Source organism: Brassica napus, chromosome A2, assembly GCF_020379485.1.
Source record: "Brassica napus cultivar Da-Ae chromosome A2, Da-Ae, whole genome shotgun sequence".
NCBI classification, from domain to species: domain Eukaryota; kingdom Viridiplantae; phylum Streptophyta; class Magnoliopsida; order Brassicales; family Brassicaceae; genus Brassica; species Brassica napus.
In genome coordinates, this window is record NC_063435.1 from 21,641,526 (window position 1) to 21,661,585 (window position 20,060).

General features: G+C 31.4%; 2 protein-coding genes across 2 annotated transcripts; both read right to left on the reverse strand.

Annotated features, from left to right (window-relative positions):
• Positions 1-14,546: 14,546 nt before the first annotated feature.
• LOC106392972 lies at positions 14,547-16,310 on the reverse strand. The gene has a single exon (XM_048760314.1). The coding sequence runs from the start codon at positions 16,169-16,171 to the stop codon at positions 14,549-14,551; it is 1,623 nt and encodes a 540-aa protein (XP_048616271.1). The 5' UTR covers positions 16,172-16,310; the 3' UTR covers positions 14,547-14,548.
• Positions 16,311-16,779: 469 nt separating this feature from the next.
• On the reverse strand, positions 16,780-18,565 carry BNAANNG36270D. Its single transcript, XM_013863202.3, has 2 exons — positions 18,023-18,565; positions 16,780-17,158 (listed from the first exon to the last, which is right to left on the reverse strand). Exons 1-2 carry the CDS (start codon positions 18,290-18,292, stop codon positions 16,985-16,987), a joined length of 444 nt encoding a protein of 147 aa, XP_013718656.1. The 5' UTR covers positions 18,293-18,565; the 3' UTR covers positions 16,780-16,984.
• Between the last annotated feature and the right edge of the window lie 1,495 nt (positions 18,566-20,060).

Sequence of the window (20,060 nt, forward strand, 5' to 3'; positions counted from 1 at the left end):
AAAACTAAACTAGCTCTCTTTAATTATTTATAAATGTTTAATCATTAATAAAGTTTATAAACTCAATTACACCCCGTAATACTAAATTTTAGACAATAATCACTAAATCATAAATATAAAGGTTAAACCATACTAAACTTATAGTATTTCAAGAAATTTTTTAAAAACTAACAAAGTCCAATAGCCACGACTTACCAAAAACAGGAATTTCACAAGGCAAAAGAAAAATGAAAAAAGTTTTTATTATTTTCGCTTCTTGTACAATTCCGAAAATAATCAACTAATCAAATTAGATTCGAATTCGATCTTGATGAATTTATTTTTTAATTAAAAAATAAGACAAATACAATATATTTTTTTGTCATCAACATTAAAAAATAATATAAACATACAAATACAATAAATAGAATGAGAAAAATGTGAAAAATTAGAAAGATATATTTTTTGTGAGAAAAACTCAAAATAGAATGTAAAGTTGCTTTGACATATTCTTTTGAACTATTCTTAATGTTAAAATTTAGTTACAACATAAATTCATATTACTTTTATATACATGAGAGACCGTGATAGTGTTTTTATGAATGATGATGGTCTCCACCTAAATAGTACACTCCTAAATGAAAAGAGTCTTTAAGATAATCAGTTCGAAGTTGAGGTGGACACATACTGGATATTCAAAATTCTTAACGTATTGGTGATTCGATTCTTTTGTCTCGATCAATAATTTTAAATTTTGATTTTCCATTATTCATATATTTATTATTGTATTAAGAAACTAGTCTTGCAAATATATTAAAAAATGACATTTTTTACAATTTATTTTTATTTAAGCTTTAAGTAGAATGTCTGACTTGTATAGACAATCTAAACACAATTTTTTCTTAGTCTCATTTATATAGACAGAAAAGTAAGAAATCCAATTAATTTTTGTAAGAGAACAATAGTAAAACAGAAATATTTCTTTCAATTGAAAGGTTATGGGACTAGAATCCATAGGCATCGGATTGAGGTTTGAAATGAAGGATGAGTCTCAGCCTTTAGCAGAATTCTAAATACGCTACTTGCCCTAATCAAGAACCTTCACATTCTAGTCAAACGTAAGATGCTAAGTGTACCAAAAACTTCAAAAAAAAAAGGTTTTCTTTAGGATTTGATTGGTAGAAGTTGTGGTTTTTTTAAAAAAATATTTGCTGTACATTTTTCTGCTGTAGCTATAGATTTTTATTGATGTAGCTATATATTAAAAACTTTCAAAAGACTAAATATATTATTTGCATCTTGTATTGGTTCTTTGGGTGTTATTGGTTAATGATATTAGATGTTGCGCCCACATCATTATTGTATCTACTAGGTATTTTGCATGCACATGCGGACATATCTTTATTATTTATTAATTTATATTTTATTAGTTTAAAACCAACATAATAAATTATTATTAAAAATATTCACATATTAAAAATATTTTAGAACATATATTTATACAAATGTTTTTGCTTGATTAATTTTTAATTATAAAATGTTTTATATCTTAATTTTTTAAATTTGTAATACAAATAATTATTTTCAGATAATAACACAGTATATCTAAGAATTATCTTAATTTTATAATATATTTTTGATAATTGTTTATATTAAATTATAATTAATTATCCTATATATCAGTAAGTTTAATATTATTAATATAAAATTCATTTTTAGTTATATAATAATCTATATACAAATTTATTAGGTGTTTTGTCTCCACGTGCAGACATAATAATTTTAAAATATTTTATAAACTGATACATTGTCAGTTCAAACACCATTAAAATATTGTTAATACGTTTAAAATATTTACTAATAAATTAAATAACACATATTTTTGTATACAAAGTTTTTTATCATAACACAAATATTTAGTATGTAAACTAAAATTAAAAACACTCATGAATTTGAAATATTAAGTAATAAATTAAATATCAAATTTTTTATATATGACAAAAATTTAGTATAAAAGAATTATCTTTATTACGTAAAATAAATTTGAAACACTCATACATGCATAAAATTATATACAAAAATGTGTATATATGTATATACATATAATGATTTATCTAGCTTTAAAAAAATATGATTAAATAATTTTAGATCACACAATATAAACTATTTTTTTATAATGATAATTACCAAATCGATTGTATGTGTTTTTAATTTATGAGTAATTACATTAAAAAAATTCATTATTTATTAAGGTTAAATAATATTTGATATACCGTAATTTATTATTATCTGATAAAAGATAACTACGAAGAACATGTCAAAAGTCAAAACCAACCAAATATTATTATGTTAATTAATAATCAACTATATAATGGTCATAACCAGCATCATGATTTCAATAGAATTCAACATCTTTTTCTTCCTTGTTCTTTAATTTTTCCTAATAACAAACATAACTTAAGAAAGAGAGGACAGAAAGTTGATCAAACGATTAGATAGTTACCTTCATCTTATTGGTCGTATCCTTCTCCTTTTTATTGTCTTTTAATACCTCTTCTTGCTCCATCTTACTTATTACCCAAAAATTATAGTCATAAATAAATTTTACTATAACCTAAAATAATAAAACCTATGAAGACAAGAAGCTGAGTGAGATGATTGTCATTTGTCAATAAAGAAAATTCATTTTTGTGCAATGAATATGTAAAAAAAAACAGAATAAATGAACTATACCTACTAACAAAACATAACTTAAGAAAGAAATGACCTAAAGTTGATCAAACGATTAGATGATTACATATTTACCTTCAACTCTTTGGTCATGTTGTTTTCCTTTTTATTGTCATCTAATACCTCTTCTTCTTGCGTCTTACTCATTAGCCAAAATTACAATCATAAATAAATTTAACGATAAAATCTATGTAAGAAACTGAGCTAGATTATTGTCAGTAAAGAAAAAAAACAAAATTAATATATACTAATATAGATATCTATGTTATTATTATATTATTTTAAAATAATTATATTAAATAAACTTAATCTAAATATTCATTTAGGGTAACAATGATTTTAACCGCTTTAACTCTTAATGTGAAAACTCGATTGTAAACAACAAAAATCTAGTTCTAAATCTATACTATATAAAAGTTGAGGCTATAAGCCATCAAGGGCGTCCACGTAGGATTTAAAACCACCAATCGTATTATGACAAATCAGATTTTAATTTTTTAAAGTTAATATTTCTAAAAAAAACGAAATTAGTCTTCAAAATAAATATTAACATTTTACAACTTACTTAAAAATGGTAACTCTTATAGTATTATAGAAAATCAAAAGAAAAAGTAATATTTACAAAATATGTTAATTTTAAAATAGTTAAAATATAAAAATATTTTAAAACATTTACAATATATAATCTACTATATAAACTATCAGCGTGATTACAAATAGTTATTGTTATGGTCGGTTTATGTAGAACAAGCTGGAAGCCTATGTGGACTTCCAGATAGATGATCTTGAATTGTCAAGCTACATCTCCTACACGAATGTCATAAGACTTATTGTTACATGCTCTATGCGATTAGCAATCACTATGGGAGCATGGGAGAGGTGGTCATTACACTGCATGCCTATGTCCATGTAAGTTGATAAAATACAGTGACAAAAAAAAAGTTGATAAAATATAAATCTATACTATATAAAAGCTAATGCTATAAATGATTGAAGGCGTTCACGTAGAATTTAAAATTTCCAATGATACTATGACAAATCATTATTTGAAATTTGTTATTTTTTTAAAGAGAAATTCTCTAAGATAGCCATTTTTACATTTAAACCCTAGAGTTAACTAATTTAGACCTAGAGTTTAGAGTTAAGGGGTAGGGTTTTGGGAATGGAGTTTCAAATTTTAAAAAATTAAAATAAAAATTTAAAATTTCAAAAGAAAATGGGCTATTTTGGTCATTTTTTTCCTTGACAACTATTTTTGTGACAAAAACTTAAAAATGACTATTTGAGAGAATTGCCATTTTTTAAGTGTCAAAATTACCAAAAACTGTTTATTTAAAATAAAATATAAATCATTATCAAAAAAAGGAAAACTTACAAAACTAAAAACAGTATATATAAGTTAACATAATGTATAATATATTTTCGAAAATTAATATAAAACTAAATAAAAAAAATACTAATTAATTTAAAAATGCAAGAATTCCAAATAAGTATAACTACATAAATTTAAACCATTAATTTTAAAAGTGTAGGTTATATGCTATTGAAAATATTCTTGAGTAACATATAATACAAGATATGAGCCCGTTGCATTGCAACGGATTTTGTTTGATGTTTTAATTTAAGAAAAACCATAAAATAATAAACCACTTTATTATAGTTTTATGATTGTTTTTACATATGTTGTTTGAGATTTATATTATAATAAAAATCGTTTTCACACATAAGTTCAAGTTAATATTTGTATTTTATAATCATTTTGGGTAGACTAATTGTTAAAAACTTTGTATTTAGGATTAGAGAAAATATCATACCTAAACGTTTAAACAGAACACAACCCGAAATAAGAAATTGAATCAAAAGTAAAAAAAATATGAAAGTCAAATACACCAATCGAGTCAATGGCAACATTATACATGTTCTTATGTACTAAAATTTAATATTTTATTAAACAAGTCTTTAAAATTTTATTTTGTTAGGATTTTTTAAAATAGAAAAACATTATATCTTATAAATCTCCTTTTTATTTACAATTAAAAATAAAAAAAATTATAATAAATACACTTTTACAATTTTGTTTAAGATTTTGGAAAATAAAAGTTACTGTCATATAACCTATTACAATTATCTCTTTAGAATTCAGAAAAAAAATTGCTATGAAATGGTTATTTTAGTTATTGATAATAATTTTAAAATTATTATTCGTATAAATACCCTAGTTTTACACTTCTTTTGTTAATTACTAATTTTTAGTATCATGTTCATCACCAAATACTCTCTTAAAAATATTATCAAATAAATGTTTACAATTCTCTTCTGGTTATGACTTAAAAATATGATACAAATTTCTTTTGCTTATGATTTTTTTATAAAAAAGGAAACAACTATCAAAAATTATTTTCTAGTTTTTAAGGATTTAAAAAAAGGAAGTTATATTACATAATCTTTTACAATTATATTTTGCCTAGGATTTATAAAAATAAAATTTCTATCAAACAATTATTTCTAGTTAATATTATCTATTTTAAAAGTTGCATTTTCAAAATTCGTTGTTTTCAATATCACTAATATTTTTACAATTTTTCTTGTTAATTAAATAATTGTTACTATCATATTTATCATTAATTTTTTAAGTAAAAAATACTATTAAATAAAAATTTACATTCTCTCTGGACAGGATTTGGTTTTTTAAATGGAAAAAAAATCTTAATTGGTTAAGATTAGAAAATAAATTTGTTTTTAGAAATCTCTTTTTTGTAGAAATTTAGGAAAAGAAGAAGTTTTTTATTTACACATTCACAATCTATTTTTTTAATTCACACTTGTCACAATCATATCACGTGAAATATTTGAAGTAAATTTTGGTTTTTATTTTTTTAACACAAACTTAGTGAAAGTAAAGTTAGTTAATTATAAATAAAGTAAGATTATTTTTATTCTATTTATACTTTTAAAAAGAAATTATTTATTTTATAATTAGTTTTTCTTTTAGATTTTTATAAAACTATTTTAATTTTAATACAAAAAATTATGTTTAATTATTTATTTTATCTTATACATACAAACACATATCCATCATATTCACACATACTCATGTACGACAACAACATCAAAATTAAAAATTATGTTGCATCAAGAAATTAAAAGAAAATCTCAGGTAATACTTTTCATGTAAATACTATTGTGTTTTGTAGAAATAATATGTGGAAGCTTAAACCTAAATATAGATGTGAAATATAAATGTAGTTTTTTCAAACTTCGTTTTTATTATCTTATTATGTATATTTTAAATCATTATATATTTAAACATATGTCACACTATTAGAAAAAATATTGTTATCAAATAATCTTTTGCAATTATCTTTTGATTAGGATTTTAAAAAAGGAAAATTACTATTAAATAATATTTATAATTACTTTTTAATAGAATTCGTTTTTGTTAATATCTTATTATATATATTTTTAATTATGAGATAAATTAACACATGTTACAATCCTAAATATATAATTGACATGTGTCGCGATCATGTTAATTAACAACTTTGAAGAACCAAACTTTATATAATAAGATATATAAGTTTAAATTAACATTATTTATAATTTAACGTAATTTTCTAAATTAACATAAAAGTAATAATAATCAATTTTCAATGCAAGATTTCAAACAATTATAACTATTTAAATCTATAACACTTCATTTTTAAAATTTAGAATATATGCTATTGAAAATATTCATAAATAACATATACTATATATAATTTGATGCCTTAAGTTATTGAGAATGTCCATATATTATCTTGAAGCACCAATAAAAATATATTAATCACCATTTTAAATATATTACTTATAGTACTTTCAAAAATTGTTTCTTTCAAAATAAAAAGGAAATAAATGTAAAATATAGAAAAATCCAAATCATTAAAATAATCATATTGATATATAAACTAAATATTTGGAAGAATAACATAAATTTTACATACAAAATATAATATTAAAAAATAAAAGAATTTTAAATAATAAAGAAAATATGAATCTAAAGCACATATGATTTTAAAATTGAGGATATATGTTATTTAAAGTGTTCACATAGAATTTAAAAATATTACTAATAATACGCCATATCAAAATGTTAATTGATATTTTTAAATATAAAATTTCAGATATTTATTTCTCTCAAAATAAAATTATATAAGTTAAAAAAATATTTTTACTAGAAATAATTAACTTGATTTTAAAACTAAATTTTTGAAAATTAAATATAAAATTTTATCGAACAAAATTAAATTTTTTGAAAAGAAATAAAGTTTAAATAATGTTCGAATAATCATGTATGTGATAATTTTTGATTAATTATCTTAAAAATTAGATTGGTATTTATACTTAATTCTTGAAAACATAACATAAACAGAGTTTAACAAGAAAAAAACTAAATTATGTCCACAACCATTATTGCGGTAAGGGCTGTATACTATTAAAAATATTCATATATAATTAAAAATACGAAAAAATATTCCAAATCAGTATCATAGTTAATATTTTTATAAATATTAATATTTCTAAAATACTTACTAAAATTAAATAACTTGATATATATGTCAACACATAAAATATCATATACATAAAAAAAAATATATAATTAATATTAAAATAGTTAACCTTATCAAATTAGTAAAAAATAAAATTTTAGTATTTTTATATATTGGTGTTGGCTACAAAATCATCTAATTTTATAATATATTATAAAAGGTTCTTACAAACATTGGTCGATTTTTGTTTCTTTCTTACCGGGCCAATTCATTTTTGGCTTATAATAAGCTTACAAAGTTCTATTAAAAATAAAATGTGGTAAGATTAACCACAATCAATACACACATTGTTAATTAAACAGTTTATTTATATTATTTTGAATTGCCTTTTATCAATTAAATAAATTAACATAGTTATTTACTCATCAACAATTAGATTTTAATAAATTTTGAGACAATTGTTAAAAAAAAATCATAATCCAAATATTCATTTAACTAACCAAACATGTTTTTATGAAACATACCTAAATAATTTTATAATCTACAAGATTTTTAAAAACTTAGGTCACTAATAATAAATCGAAGTACATGGTAACTCTTTTCCAATAAAAGTAACTTCTCAATCGGAGAAAACTTTTGTGAACCACTAAAACATCATAATCCCACCACTAATTTATATTGTAACTAGATCAAGTAGGAAATACAAAAAAGTTAGATATAGTGAGTGCATAAGGATTAATCTTTTATGTCATTCAAATAGAAATACATAAAAAATTATACTAAAATATTTATAACAGTGTCGTATTAGTTAATAAGCATCGAACAATTTATATAACGCTTTTAAATTTTTTATTAAGAAACAATATACACATGTTTATAAATACATTTATACATTTACATATACAAACAAACTGATATCTAAATATTATTTATTTAAAGGGTAAAATTGTATAAAAACTTAACAATGAAAAATAATAAAGCACACTTTGAATAAAATTTCATAGAAAAATGTATATAAAACTATTTCTATTTTATTATCTTAATATTATTTCAAAATAAAACTAATTATTAATAAAATATTCATAGTAGTGTATAGCATAGTATAGTAGTGTATATGTACTGAGAAATCTATATAATACTAAAAATGTACTTATAAGAAACTATAAATACTTTAGTAACAGTAATTTTATTTTTATAATACAAACAAATAAATAGCTAAGTTTAAAAAGAAAAAATTTATAAAATAATGTAAATGAGAAAAGATCAAATAATATTTTAATAATATTAATAAAAGTAATTTTTAACAAAATTTATCCTTTTCTTAAAAAATATTGCAAAAATAAATTAAATTATCAAAGCAGACTCGCGCGTAGCGCGAGTATAAAATCTAGTCTTTATAATAATAGTACAATTTTCTCTCCAATTAGAGTGTCCACGTCAGCAACCTTTTGATTTTGTAAATAGACCTACGAAAATGAAATATCTTTCTTTAAGCTTTCTAAAACACAAACGGAAGAGACACAAACATAACTTCCATTTAAACACATCTTGATCTCGCTTCAAAGCCGTAGAAAATCTTCGCAACTCTTAACCTTCATCTTCCTTCTAACTTCGATATTATCATCGCCACTCTAAATAAATATTTGTCTTCCGTTTAACCTCGATATTATCGTTGCCGCACTACCTGTTATGACGTTCCAGGTGGTGGTTAATCGAAGCGGTGCCACCACAGGCCAGCCAGATCATCTTAGGATGGGTCTGATGACGTATGATCTCAAGTGAATATTAAATCCAGGAATGTGTGATTACGCGATCAGCAGTAAAGAGACCGAAGGTAGCAGTGGCCACATGTTTGACGGTGATCAGCATTTCAATACTACGGAGATGGTGATTTGGGATGCGGCTATGTCAGCATTGGGAGTCCGAAACAACGTTATGTACAAGCTCGGGCTGGTTCCGCTCACGCAATATCCCTTCTTCCTTGCAACTCTTCACCTTTCGTTAAAATCTTCTTCCAGTCTCTGTTTCTGAAACTGAACTAATTCTATTAGAGGTCGTAATTAATATGTTCTTAACCTTACAATTAAAATATGGTTGATAAAATTACGAACCAACTACATATATCTATAGCTTTTTCAGGTATCTCTTGTTATGCATAGATTTAGAGTTAGTACGAAAGGTTTCGCAAGTCCAGATTTAGGTCGAGCAGTATAGCGTTTGACATGCTTCCATTTGATATATTTACCTCTCCACCTTCGATTTCTCTATGCAATCTGCCTTGGCAAGGCCGTCGTACAGGTACCAGAAACCTGAATTATGGCCAGATCAGTGAAAACAGAAGGCTTACACATGTCGAGGTAATGGTTTTGTGGCATGCTTAAAGCTGTTGGTCAAGTTCTTAGATGTTCCTAATTTGTAGTGTTGTCCTGTTTCAATTGCTATCCATTTTAAATCAAGCTTGATTCTTATTTTGTTAATTACAGGCAGGTGCCAAAGGTTATATTTTTGCAAGTAGAATTAGACAACAAGAATATTACAAAAGAAACTTAATAATTTTTTAAGAAGATATATACATGAAGACATAATTATTAGACAAATTTAAATATTACATCAATACTAATAGTCTAGTAAATTTTCTCCATAACTTCTAAAATATTGTCCAAACAAGTTTTGTATAACCAAAAATGGAGCATTAATAAAAGAATTTCATGTAATAATGTAGTATTTTTCTTGTAGTTTAATATTTAATAATGTATTTCTATTTATATTTATTAATTAATAATACTATAATACTTTATATATGTGCTAGTTATCTACAAAAGTTGTATGGATTTAGGGGGTGTTAGTGGGGATGAGATTTATAATGAGTCTTAGAATTTCTAAGTTTAGTGTTATTGGTTTATAGATTCTCATATTCTCATTAAAATCTATTGTTATTGGTTTGATGATTCTATAATTCTATACAAAGTCATTTGTTATTCAAAAAGTTAAAATTTTAATGATTCTACAAATCTACTAAAGTAAGTGTTATTGGGAGTTGAATTCTTATCATTTTAACTCACAAATTTAGATTTTTTTTTTTTTGGTAGGATGCAGGGGAAAAGATCCCCTACTTTTATTAATAAAATAAAAACAGACTACGGGCAAATTTGCCGAGTCCTCGCAACCTCATTCAAATCCTCCAACATAATAGGAGCAACATGCTCTGGAACAGAATCAAAGAAATGTAAACCAAACTGTAAAGAAAACGCATAGTTAGCTAATCCATCTGCTAGACGATTAGTCTCCCTATACACATGAGAAAAGTTGACTATCCAGTCTCTTGATACGAAGCCATAGCACAAACGTACTAGGAAGGACAGGGGATGAGAATCATGAATCCCTGTCTTAAGAAAACCCACCACACTCTTCGAGTCGACTTCCACCTCAAGCTTGCGAATACCCTTATCCCATGCTATACACAGGCCATAGTATACACCCCACAATTCTGCCAGTGGAGCCGAACATATACCAATGTTTAGTGAGAAGCCACCTATCCATTTTCCCTCTTCGTCCCGTAGAGCTCCACCTGCCGTAGCTAGACCAGGGTTCCCTCTAGAAGCTCCATCAGTGTTCAACTTGACCCATCCATTCTCCGGTACAAACCATGCGATTTGCCTCTCGACATGTACTCCAATGGCCGATGGCTCTCTTACTTTCTTGTTCGCTTTTATCACTTCCTGAGCCTTGTCTTTCACAAACCTCACCCTATCCCGGCACTTCCCTATCTCCCCAAAAACATAACCGCACCTCCATTTCCAGCACCACCACACTGTCAGCGCAAATAGAGAGGGCCATTGGTCTCCGTTGACTGACTTGTCGTTTGCGAGATTCTCATATAACCATTCAAATAAGGTTAGATTAAAGAATCTTTGTTGTCTAGTTGGAAGCACAAGTTTCCTCCATAGTCCTGCAGCCGCTGGGCAGTCGCGAAGAACATGGAGAATAGTCTCATCACCAGATTTGCATAGTGGACATGTACCATTCTCGCTTATGTGTCGTCTTTTGCGCTCCATATTCGTCATGATAACTTGATGGGTTACTAACCATAGGAAGACTCTGACCCTTTCTGGTGCCGTAACACGCCACACTCGACTATATAGGTCCTCCATATTTGGTCTCGGAACTGCGTCTTTGGTTAAGAAGGCGTACGCAGCTTTTACCGAAAACAGTCCATCTTTAGCTTCTCCCCATGACATTCTGTCCCGAGCTCCAGTCACTTCATCAATCACCAAGGAAGCTAACTGAAGCCTGTTCTGCAGCGATGTATACGGCTCAATCTGTTGGAGTATCCATCCAATACCCTGTTGCCATAAGTCTCGAGTTTTCGCTTCCACTAACTCCTCCGGTATGTCTATCAAGCTTAAGGCCTCCAATGGTTCCTTCAGCAACCACCTATCTCTCCAGAACCGAACTCTTCGACCATCTCCCAGTATCCAACTCACTCCTGGAGCCACAACTTCTCGAATTCCCATCACCAAGCTTCTCCAAGTTGGCGACCACCTTCCCTGAGGTACCAACCAGGAAGCGTCGTCTAGCTCTCCCACACGGAACTTTTTACATAAAATGTTAACCCATAAGCCATCTTCTGTATTCAGCATCCTCCATCCAAGTTTAGCTAATAGAGCAACATTCATCTCCTTTGCTAACCGTATACCAAGCCCGCCTTCTCTCTTCGGTTTACAGATTTTCTCCCAAGACACTAAATGTTGTTTGCGAGTCCCATCTATACTTCCCCAGATGAAAGCCCTGGCAATCTTATCCAGTTGGTTTAAGGTCGATGAGGGTAAGGCTATCGTGCTCATAGTATGAACCGGGACTGATGATAGAACCGATTTCGTTAGCGTTATTCTCCCTGCTAAGCTCAAGAATCTCCTTTTCCATCCAGCTAGTTTAGACGAAACTTTCTCAATCACTGCGCCAAACGTTTCTTTATTAATTCTTTTCTGCAGAACAGGCATACCCAAGTACTTCCCCAAGTCCTTCGTGCCTTTAATCCCACTTTCATGGCTTATAGCGCTGGCAAGATCTCTGTGCACATTCTCAGAGAAAAAAATTAGTGATTTTTCCAGACTGACTTTCTGTCCAGACGCCCCACAGAAGCTCTCCAAGACCTTACGTATGACCCGAATCTGTGATATGGACGCTTCAGCAAACAAAATCAAGTCATCCGCAAAGCAAATATGCGATAGAGATGGTCCTCCTCTAGACAACCTGATCGGTTTCCATTCCTTCTTAGCAACCGAGAATTCGATCAGGTGACACAATCTCTCCATACATAACACAAACAGATACGGGGACAAAGGGTCTCCCTGTCTAAGTCCCCGCTGTGGCGTAAACGCTTCTGTTCTCTCTCCATTCCACAGTAAGCTCATCCCAGGATTCATCACACACTCCATGATCCATTTAATCCAAACTTGTGGTAACTTTGCTGCGTACAGAGTATCCTCCAAGAAGTCCCATCGGATTCGATCATAAGCTTTCTCTAGGTCCAGTTTGAGAAGCATCCATCCTTTCCTACCTTTTTTCCTTCGCATCGAGTGCACCGCCTCCTGGACCACCACAATATTGTCGGTGCTCAGTCTGCCTGGAATGAAACTAGCTTGTGCCGGCCCTATTAACACTGGCATTAGACTCTTCAACCTCAACACCATTGCCTTTGTTATTATCTTAAACAAGACATTACATAAACTTATAGGACGAAACTGCGCAATCCTTTCTGGCTTAAGAACCTTCGGTATAAGGACCACCATTGCATCATTCATCCCCTCCGTTAGCTTTCCAGATTCAAAAAACTCCAGCCCAAACCGAGCCACAGATTCTCCTACCACATCCCATGAGTCCTGGTAAAAGACGGGTTGAAACCCATCTGGTCCTGGAGCTTTATATTTACCCATTGATCTAGCTGAGGCTTCCATATCAGCCGCCGAGAACGGTTTGATCAAACACTCCAGCTCATCGCTCTTAAGATCAGTAAATCCCTGCTGCGGCAATTTGTCAGTATCCATTGAAATGTCCTGCGTCGAGTATAACCTCTTGTAATACTCAATTGCTAGCTTCTCCAATTCTTCCGACTGTTCTATCCATCGGCCATTCTCATCTTTCAACATCTCAATCCTATTTCTCTTCCGCCTGACAATAGTAGTTGTGTGATAGAACTTTGTATTTCTATCCCCGAGGACTATCCACTTCTCTCGCGATTTCTGATACCAAAGCACTTCCTCTTGTTCAAGAACAATGTCAAACTCTTTTTGCAAAACCGTCTCCCTCGCTATCAGCATATCATTTGGGTTCCTCTCCAGCTCCTCCTGAATCTCTTTAATCTCTCCAAGTAATTTCTCTTTTCTTATAGTAACATTCCCAAAAATTTCTTTATTCCATTTCTTGAGTTTCTCCTTCAAGGATACCAGAGCCTCAGGAGTACTCATCTCCCCATTCCAGGATGCTAAGAGCAGCTCCTTAAACCCGTCATGTTTGAGCCATGCTGCTTCAAACCTAAACGGTCGCCTTCTTGGATTCCCTTTCCGTACCGGCTCCAACTGAACATAGATTGGTGTGTGATCTGAAGCTAAGAAAGGAAGATGGGAAACCACCGCCTCCTGCCATCTTACTCTCGTCTGGGCGTTACACAACACCCTATCAAGCCGTTTTGCCACAAAGTTATGCGATTCTTTTCCTCTTCTCCAGGTAAACGTACTTCCTTTAAATCCCATATCCACCAAGGCTGAATCATTGATCCATTCCCCAAACGCCAGCGAGTCCGGAGAGAGTCTACCATTGCCGCCTGTTCTCTCGTCCAACCTCACTATAGTATTGAAATCTCCACCTACTAAGACCGGCTCATCAATATCCTCTAACACGGCTTTCAACTGACCCCAAAGACCACTCCTGCGACTGACCGTAGGCGCCGCATAAACGGCTATAATGTGGATCAGCTCTGTCCCAATCACCACCCTCGCATGTATGTACTGATCAGATGACCCCACTATCGTGATCGCACAAGCCTGATCCCTCCACAGAAGCCATATTCCCCCACTCTGCCCAACAGCATCTATACGAAAGGAGTTATCAAACCCCAGACTTTGACAAATTCTCATCGCCTTGTCACCCCCCGCATGCGTCTCAAACAATGCAAGAATATCAGTATTGAACTTCTTCAGTATATACCGAATAGAACGTCGAAAATTGGGTTTATTCGCCCCCCGGCAATTCCAAAATAAGCAATTCATCATCGTAAAAATCACAATCTCAACACGAATCACCGGGGCGTCCCGTCATGCAAGGGATACCACCCTCTCCTCCTCCTGAGAAGTCGTCTGTATATCAGCTCTGCCATGTTCTGTCTCGCTGATAATACTCTCCATCGGGTTTTCCAGTTCTTCATCTCGCAATTGAAGGCGCGCAGGCATACATCTCCCATCCTCTACCCTTTCTCTGAGTCCTCCACCCGATCTCCCGGCCTCACTGTTCTCCACTCTCAATCTCTTCCCAGATTCTGATAAACTTATCTCTCCCTTGGTCGGACCAAATACCAGTCCTCTAACCGGCCTACTGTTTACTCTTTTGAGTCTCCCCCTAGCCGACTCCACCGTTTTCTTGTTGCCAGGCCCTCTCTCTCTAGTCCATGTTTGCGATGTAGGCAGTAAACTAGCCTTACTACCGAAAGTCATAATTAACTTCTCCTGCAAGGCTCCCTTCCCCTTACTATTTTGAACGTTCATATTCAGATTCTCCTTATTCTCCTGTCCAGAAGTCCCATCCTCTCTTACTACATCCAGCTTCGTACCCGTATCCAGTTCTCCATATTTGTTTGATAGCACAATCGTCGCAGCTTCCTTTCTGCTCGGATTCCCACGGTTATTCCTATTCATCTCCCCATTCGATTTCCTTGCCGTACCTGTCGTATGCTGAGATGAACTCGGTGTTCCTTTTCGCGAACCTTTCGCCAGTATGAAACCGTCCTCCTGCAATTGTGGAGCTTGCAAGTTCGCTGTCTCAACCTTTCTTGTTGCCACTGTTTGCGTCGTTGGACTCGCCGCACGTTCCGCCAATGTTCGTGGACAACCATGTATCAGGTGTCCATAGATTCCACACCTTGGACATATCTCAGACAACCCCTCATAGGCTACAAAATATCTCTCACCATTGATGAGAACCGTTCCTTTCAATGGTTTTGCTAGATTTACTTCCACGCACACCCTAGCAAACCGAGCTCTTTCAAAATTCAACGTCGTCGAGTCCACTCGAATCGGCTTGCCCAACCCCTTGGCAATCCCCATAAGGATCGATCGATGGTAAAAGTTCACTGGTATATTCGTCAACCTGATCCACACTGGTGTTGTTACGATATCATCCCGCAGTGGGTCAAACTCTGGCGACCAAGCCCTAACCATAAGATAACTACCAAACGCTCTCCATGGTCCTCCTGTCAATGCCGCTAGATATTCCTCCTCTTTCTCGAATCTGACCATAAAGAATTGTCTAGGTAAATCCATCACGTACATGGCACCTTTTGGATTCCATAACTCTCTTAACTTCCTGTTCAAGGCAACAATCGGGACGTTTCTTCCCAAAACCCTAACGATCATACACTGCTTCCACATTCCATTCATCGCTTCCAAAACCTCATTCTCGATCGTAATGGATGGTTCTCCGTCTTCTCCATTCGGAAATTCTACCCGTACCCTCTCCGACACAAAAGAATCTGCAATCAAAACCTCCGGTACTGGCATCCCTCCCTCAGCCGTCTCCACCACCTTCGCTACCCATGAGGTTAACTTATCTGGCGGATCTCCTGGCGGTCTCCCTCTCTCCCCCACATCCATCATAGTTTCATCCAAATCTGCCGTACTCGAAACCCTAGTGTCGCCAATCGCCAAAACCCTAGCTTCCTCCATAGCCTTTAGTCTGAGTCTTGAAAATCTGGGACCACTGTTTCACAAATTTAGATTTTGAGAATACTACATGTTTACTTTGAATTCTTAGAATCATTACATTACTCTATTTTCATAGATTTTCACAATAGACAAAATTCTCTACATCTCTTTCTAATTTAACAAATCTCTCAACTTTTAAAATCAACAAACTCTATAGAAATCTAAGTCCCACTAACACCCCCTTATATTAATTATGATAAATATAAAGAGCATAGTGTAAATTACAAATAATTTTGAAGTTAAATTTGAAGTTTTGCTTTTGAAAAAAAAACACCTTAAAACTTCAAATATAGAGTTTGCAAAACTCTATAATTAGAGTTTTTTTAGAGATGCTCTTATACTGCACTGATTAACTCTAAAATAAAGTCTTTTTGAAGATGCTCTTATACGCTCTTATACTGCACTGGTTAGATACAATTATTAATGACCAATTACGATCAACTAATCAGAAGCTCAATTATATTTGTTTCTCAAACTTCTTATCAACATTAAGAACATAATCTTTTAGCTAAATAAGAGGTTCTGTATACAACTTGTCGTGCTACACACCTCCAACAATTGCTCACACGTTTTCACACAACCCCAAACAGATTCACTTGTCTATTTTCAAAACAAAATTCACAGTTACAAAACATTTCAAGTTCTCAAGTATCAACAACCAGAATCTAACCGATTTTACATCGAGATTGAATGGCTAAATGAAAACCAGATTCTAACCTTTCTTTGATTCAATCACACACTAATCAGTAAATATTTATCCTTGGTGTTCACTGCTCAATGCATTAATGGCTGAAGTTTCCCATCAGAAGATATCACTAAACCTCTCACTTTTGCAGCTTTTGTTTTGCATTTTCTGGGCAAAGTCTTACAGTTATCATCTTCCAAGAACTCATCTGCAACATCTCCATCTTCATCAATCCTTAGCCGCATTGAGTACCATCGTAGTCCCTAATGGTAAAACTAAGTCGAGTCAATAACTATGCTGGGATGTTAGTTTATTGCCATCAACAAAAACTTGATTAAAAAAAACATATCAATGCGTTTGGACAATCGAATAGTCTTGGGGATGAATCAACCCCACTAGCTTCTTAAAGACTGGATTATTGTCTTTCCCCAACAACAGAACCAATTAAGATTCAAACTCTATAGCAGCCTCGTGACTCATGATGAATACGAAACCGTTAAGACATGAGATCCATCATCATTTCTAAATTACAGGTTCTGTAGCAGACAGAGTGAAACAAAAACTTTTTGCTTTAACCGCAACTAATCAAGCTAAAACATATATCGTGTCCTGTCATAAACTTCACTGCCACTCTTTAATTTGATATATAGAGATGAATGAACAGAGAATTTAAGATAGCAATGAACTAACTATAATGCAGACACCTAACTAAAGCGGAAACCGTGCAGAATGTAAAGCCAATCACAAGAAGAACATAAACTACGTTGAAACGAGAACATATCACAACCAAAAACAAAGAAAGGACTGAGTAGAACAAAGATTCGATATTCATTAATGTTAAGCTTAGAACAAAGATTCTAAATTCAACTGTTCATCAATGCTAAGCTTAGAAAATGAATGAAGACACAAAAACAACTTAAACAAACTCACAAGACCAATTTTACCAACTAACATAGGATGATCGGAACCAAACAAATGGATTTAACGATCCTGCAACAAGACAAGTACAACACTGTAGCCACATTACAAGATCAGAATCAAAACTAGCAACCCTCAAATTCTCATTAATTTCTTCAGTCCCTAGACTTCTACACAGTTAAAATCACAACCATGAAAGAAAGACAAACCTGAACTCCACCGTCAGAAGCAGCACAAGGCTGAAGAATAGGACCAGGACTAGACCGTTCGACGGCTACTTGAACCGGAACTCCAAAACCCCTCCTTGGAAGTCCGGTTTCACGGAACCTTGCCTGATTACCCTCCCGGCGTTTATCTCCGTCCTCAGAGACTGATCCAGTGTTATCCCCTTCACCATCTTCGTCTCTCGCAGCAGCTCCGTGCCCACCATCGTTGTGCCCGAACCCGAAAATCCCCGTTAACTTCTTTAAGAAACCCATCAGGTCGAAAAAATCAAACTTTGATTTCAAACTCTCACTGAATCAGAAAAAAGTCGATCGATGCTTTCGTAGAAGATGGGGATACGATCGAAATTAGGGTTTCGAATATCCCTTCCCTTCCACGATTGATTCTACTTTCTCTGCGATCGTGTCTTAATCCTATCAAACCCCAGAAATCACTGGTTTTAATATTCTGCAACAAATATAATTAAAAGGAATGAAAACTTTGGGATCAAAGAGAGATCGAGTAAGATCGCTTTAAAATATAATATTGTTTTCCCATATTTTAATACAATTTTTATATTTATTAGATATTGTATAACTTAATTATACTTTACAGTTATATTATTAATTAAATTAAATGTATTTTATATATCTAATAATACTAATTCTATTATTTATTTTTATACCTAAAATAATTTATATTGTGAAAAAAAGACAAATCTCATAAATACTATTTTTTAGTTTTTATCTAATAATAGTTTATAAAAGAGAAAAAGACTAGGATAGCATCAAACCAAGTTTTTGTTCCCAAAGTAGCACTCAAGGCTCAAAGTCACAAAAATAGGTTTCATTAAAGAGGTAAAAATACACTTATACCCCTTGGGTTAATTAATCCAAACCTTAGGGTTTAGAGTTAAGGGGGTGGGGTTTTGGAATGGGCAATTGTCAATAATAGCACCTTTTGAAGTTTATGTCTCAAAAATAGCACTAGAAGGAGAAAGTCACAAAAATGACATTCATTAAAGGGTAAAATATCCCTAATACCCTTGGTTTAAAATTAAATAAACAAACAAAAATAAAATAAAAATAAAAAAATGAAAAAAAGAATTTTTTTTTATTATATAGTTTCAGATTATATGTTTTCAGATTCGAAATTTTTATAATTTTTTTTTTCGAATTTTTTTTTTTCAAATTTTCTTTTTATCATTTAAAAATACTTTTTGAAACTGTTTTTAAAATTTTTATTTTTTATTTTAGTATTTTTTTTTATAAAATTTTAAACCCTAATTCCAAAACTCCACCCCTTAACTCTAAACCCTAAGGTTTGGATTAATTAACCCAAAGGGTATAAGTGTATATTTACCTCTTTAATGAAACCTATTTTTGTGACTTTGAGCCTTGAGTGCTACTTTGGGAACATAAACTTGGTTTGGTGCTATCCTAGTCTTTTTCTCTTTTGGAATTAGGGTTTAAAATTTTATAAAAAATAAAAATAAAAATTTTAAAAACAGTTTCAAAAAGTATTTTTAAATTATAAAAAGAAAAATAAAAAAAAAAAAATTCGAAAAAAAAAATTCAAAAAAAAATTATAAAACTTTTGAATCTGAAAAATATAATCTGACACTATCAAAAAATTTCTTTTTTTATTTTTTTTATTTTTATTTTATTTATTTATATTTATTTTTGTTTGTTTATTTAATTTTAAACCAAGGGTATTAGAAATATTTTACCCTTTAATGAATGTCATTTTTGTGACTTTCTCCTTCTAGTGCTATTTTTGAGACATAAACTTCAAAAGGTGCTATTATTGAGACATAAATCTCTAAAATACTATTACTATCTATTGACCAATAAAAATTAAATTATCCTACATCCTCAATTCTAACTCTAAGCTCATCCACTAAGGATCTGTCTGGTTCAAACGCAGCGGTTGCGGGAGTTTGCGGATGCAGGTGATTGTAGTTTTAAGAGATTTGTACGTCTGATTCTGCAATTAAAGCTTGGTGCGTTTGCGGAATACTTATGACTGGTAAACTACCAAATG

Coding starts and splice junctions, on each gene's coding strand:
- BNAANNG36270D (XM_013863202.3), bottom strand. CDS start 18,292: ATGGGTTTCTTAAAGAAGTTAACGGGGATTTTCGGGTTCGGGCACAAC. Junction 17,159..18,022: donor CTTCTGACGGTGGAGTTCAG/GTTTGTCTTTCT, acceptor TTTTACCATTAG/GGACTACGATGGTACTCAAT.
- LOC106392972 (XM_048760314.1), bottom strand. CDS start 16,171: ATGGAGGAAGCTAGGGTTTTGGCGATTGGCGACACTAGGGTTTCGAGT.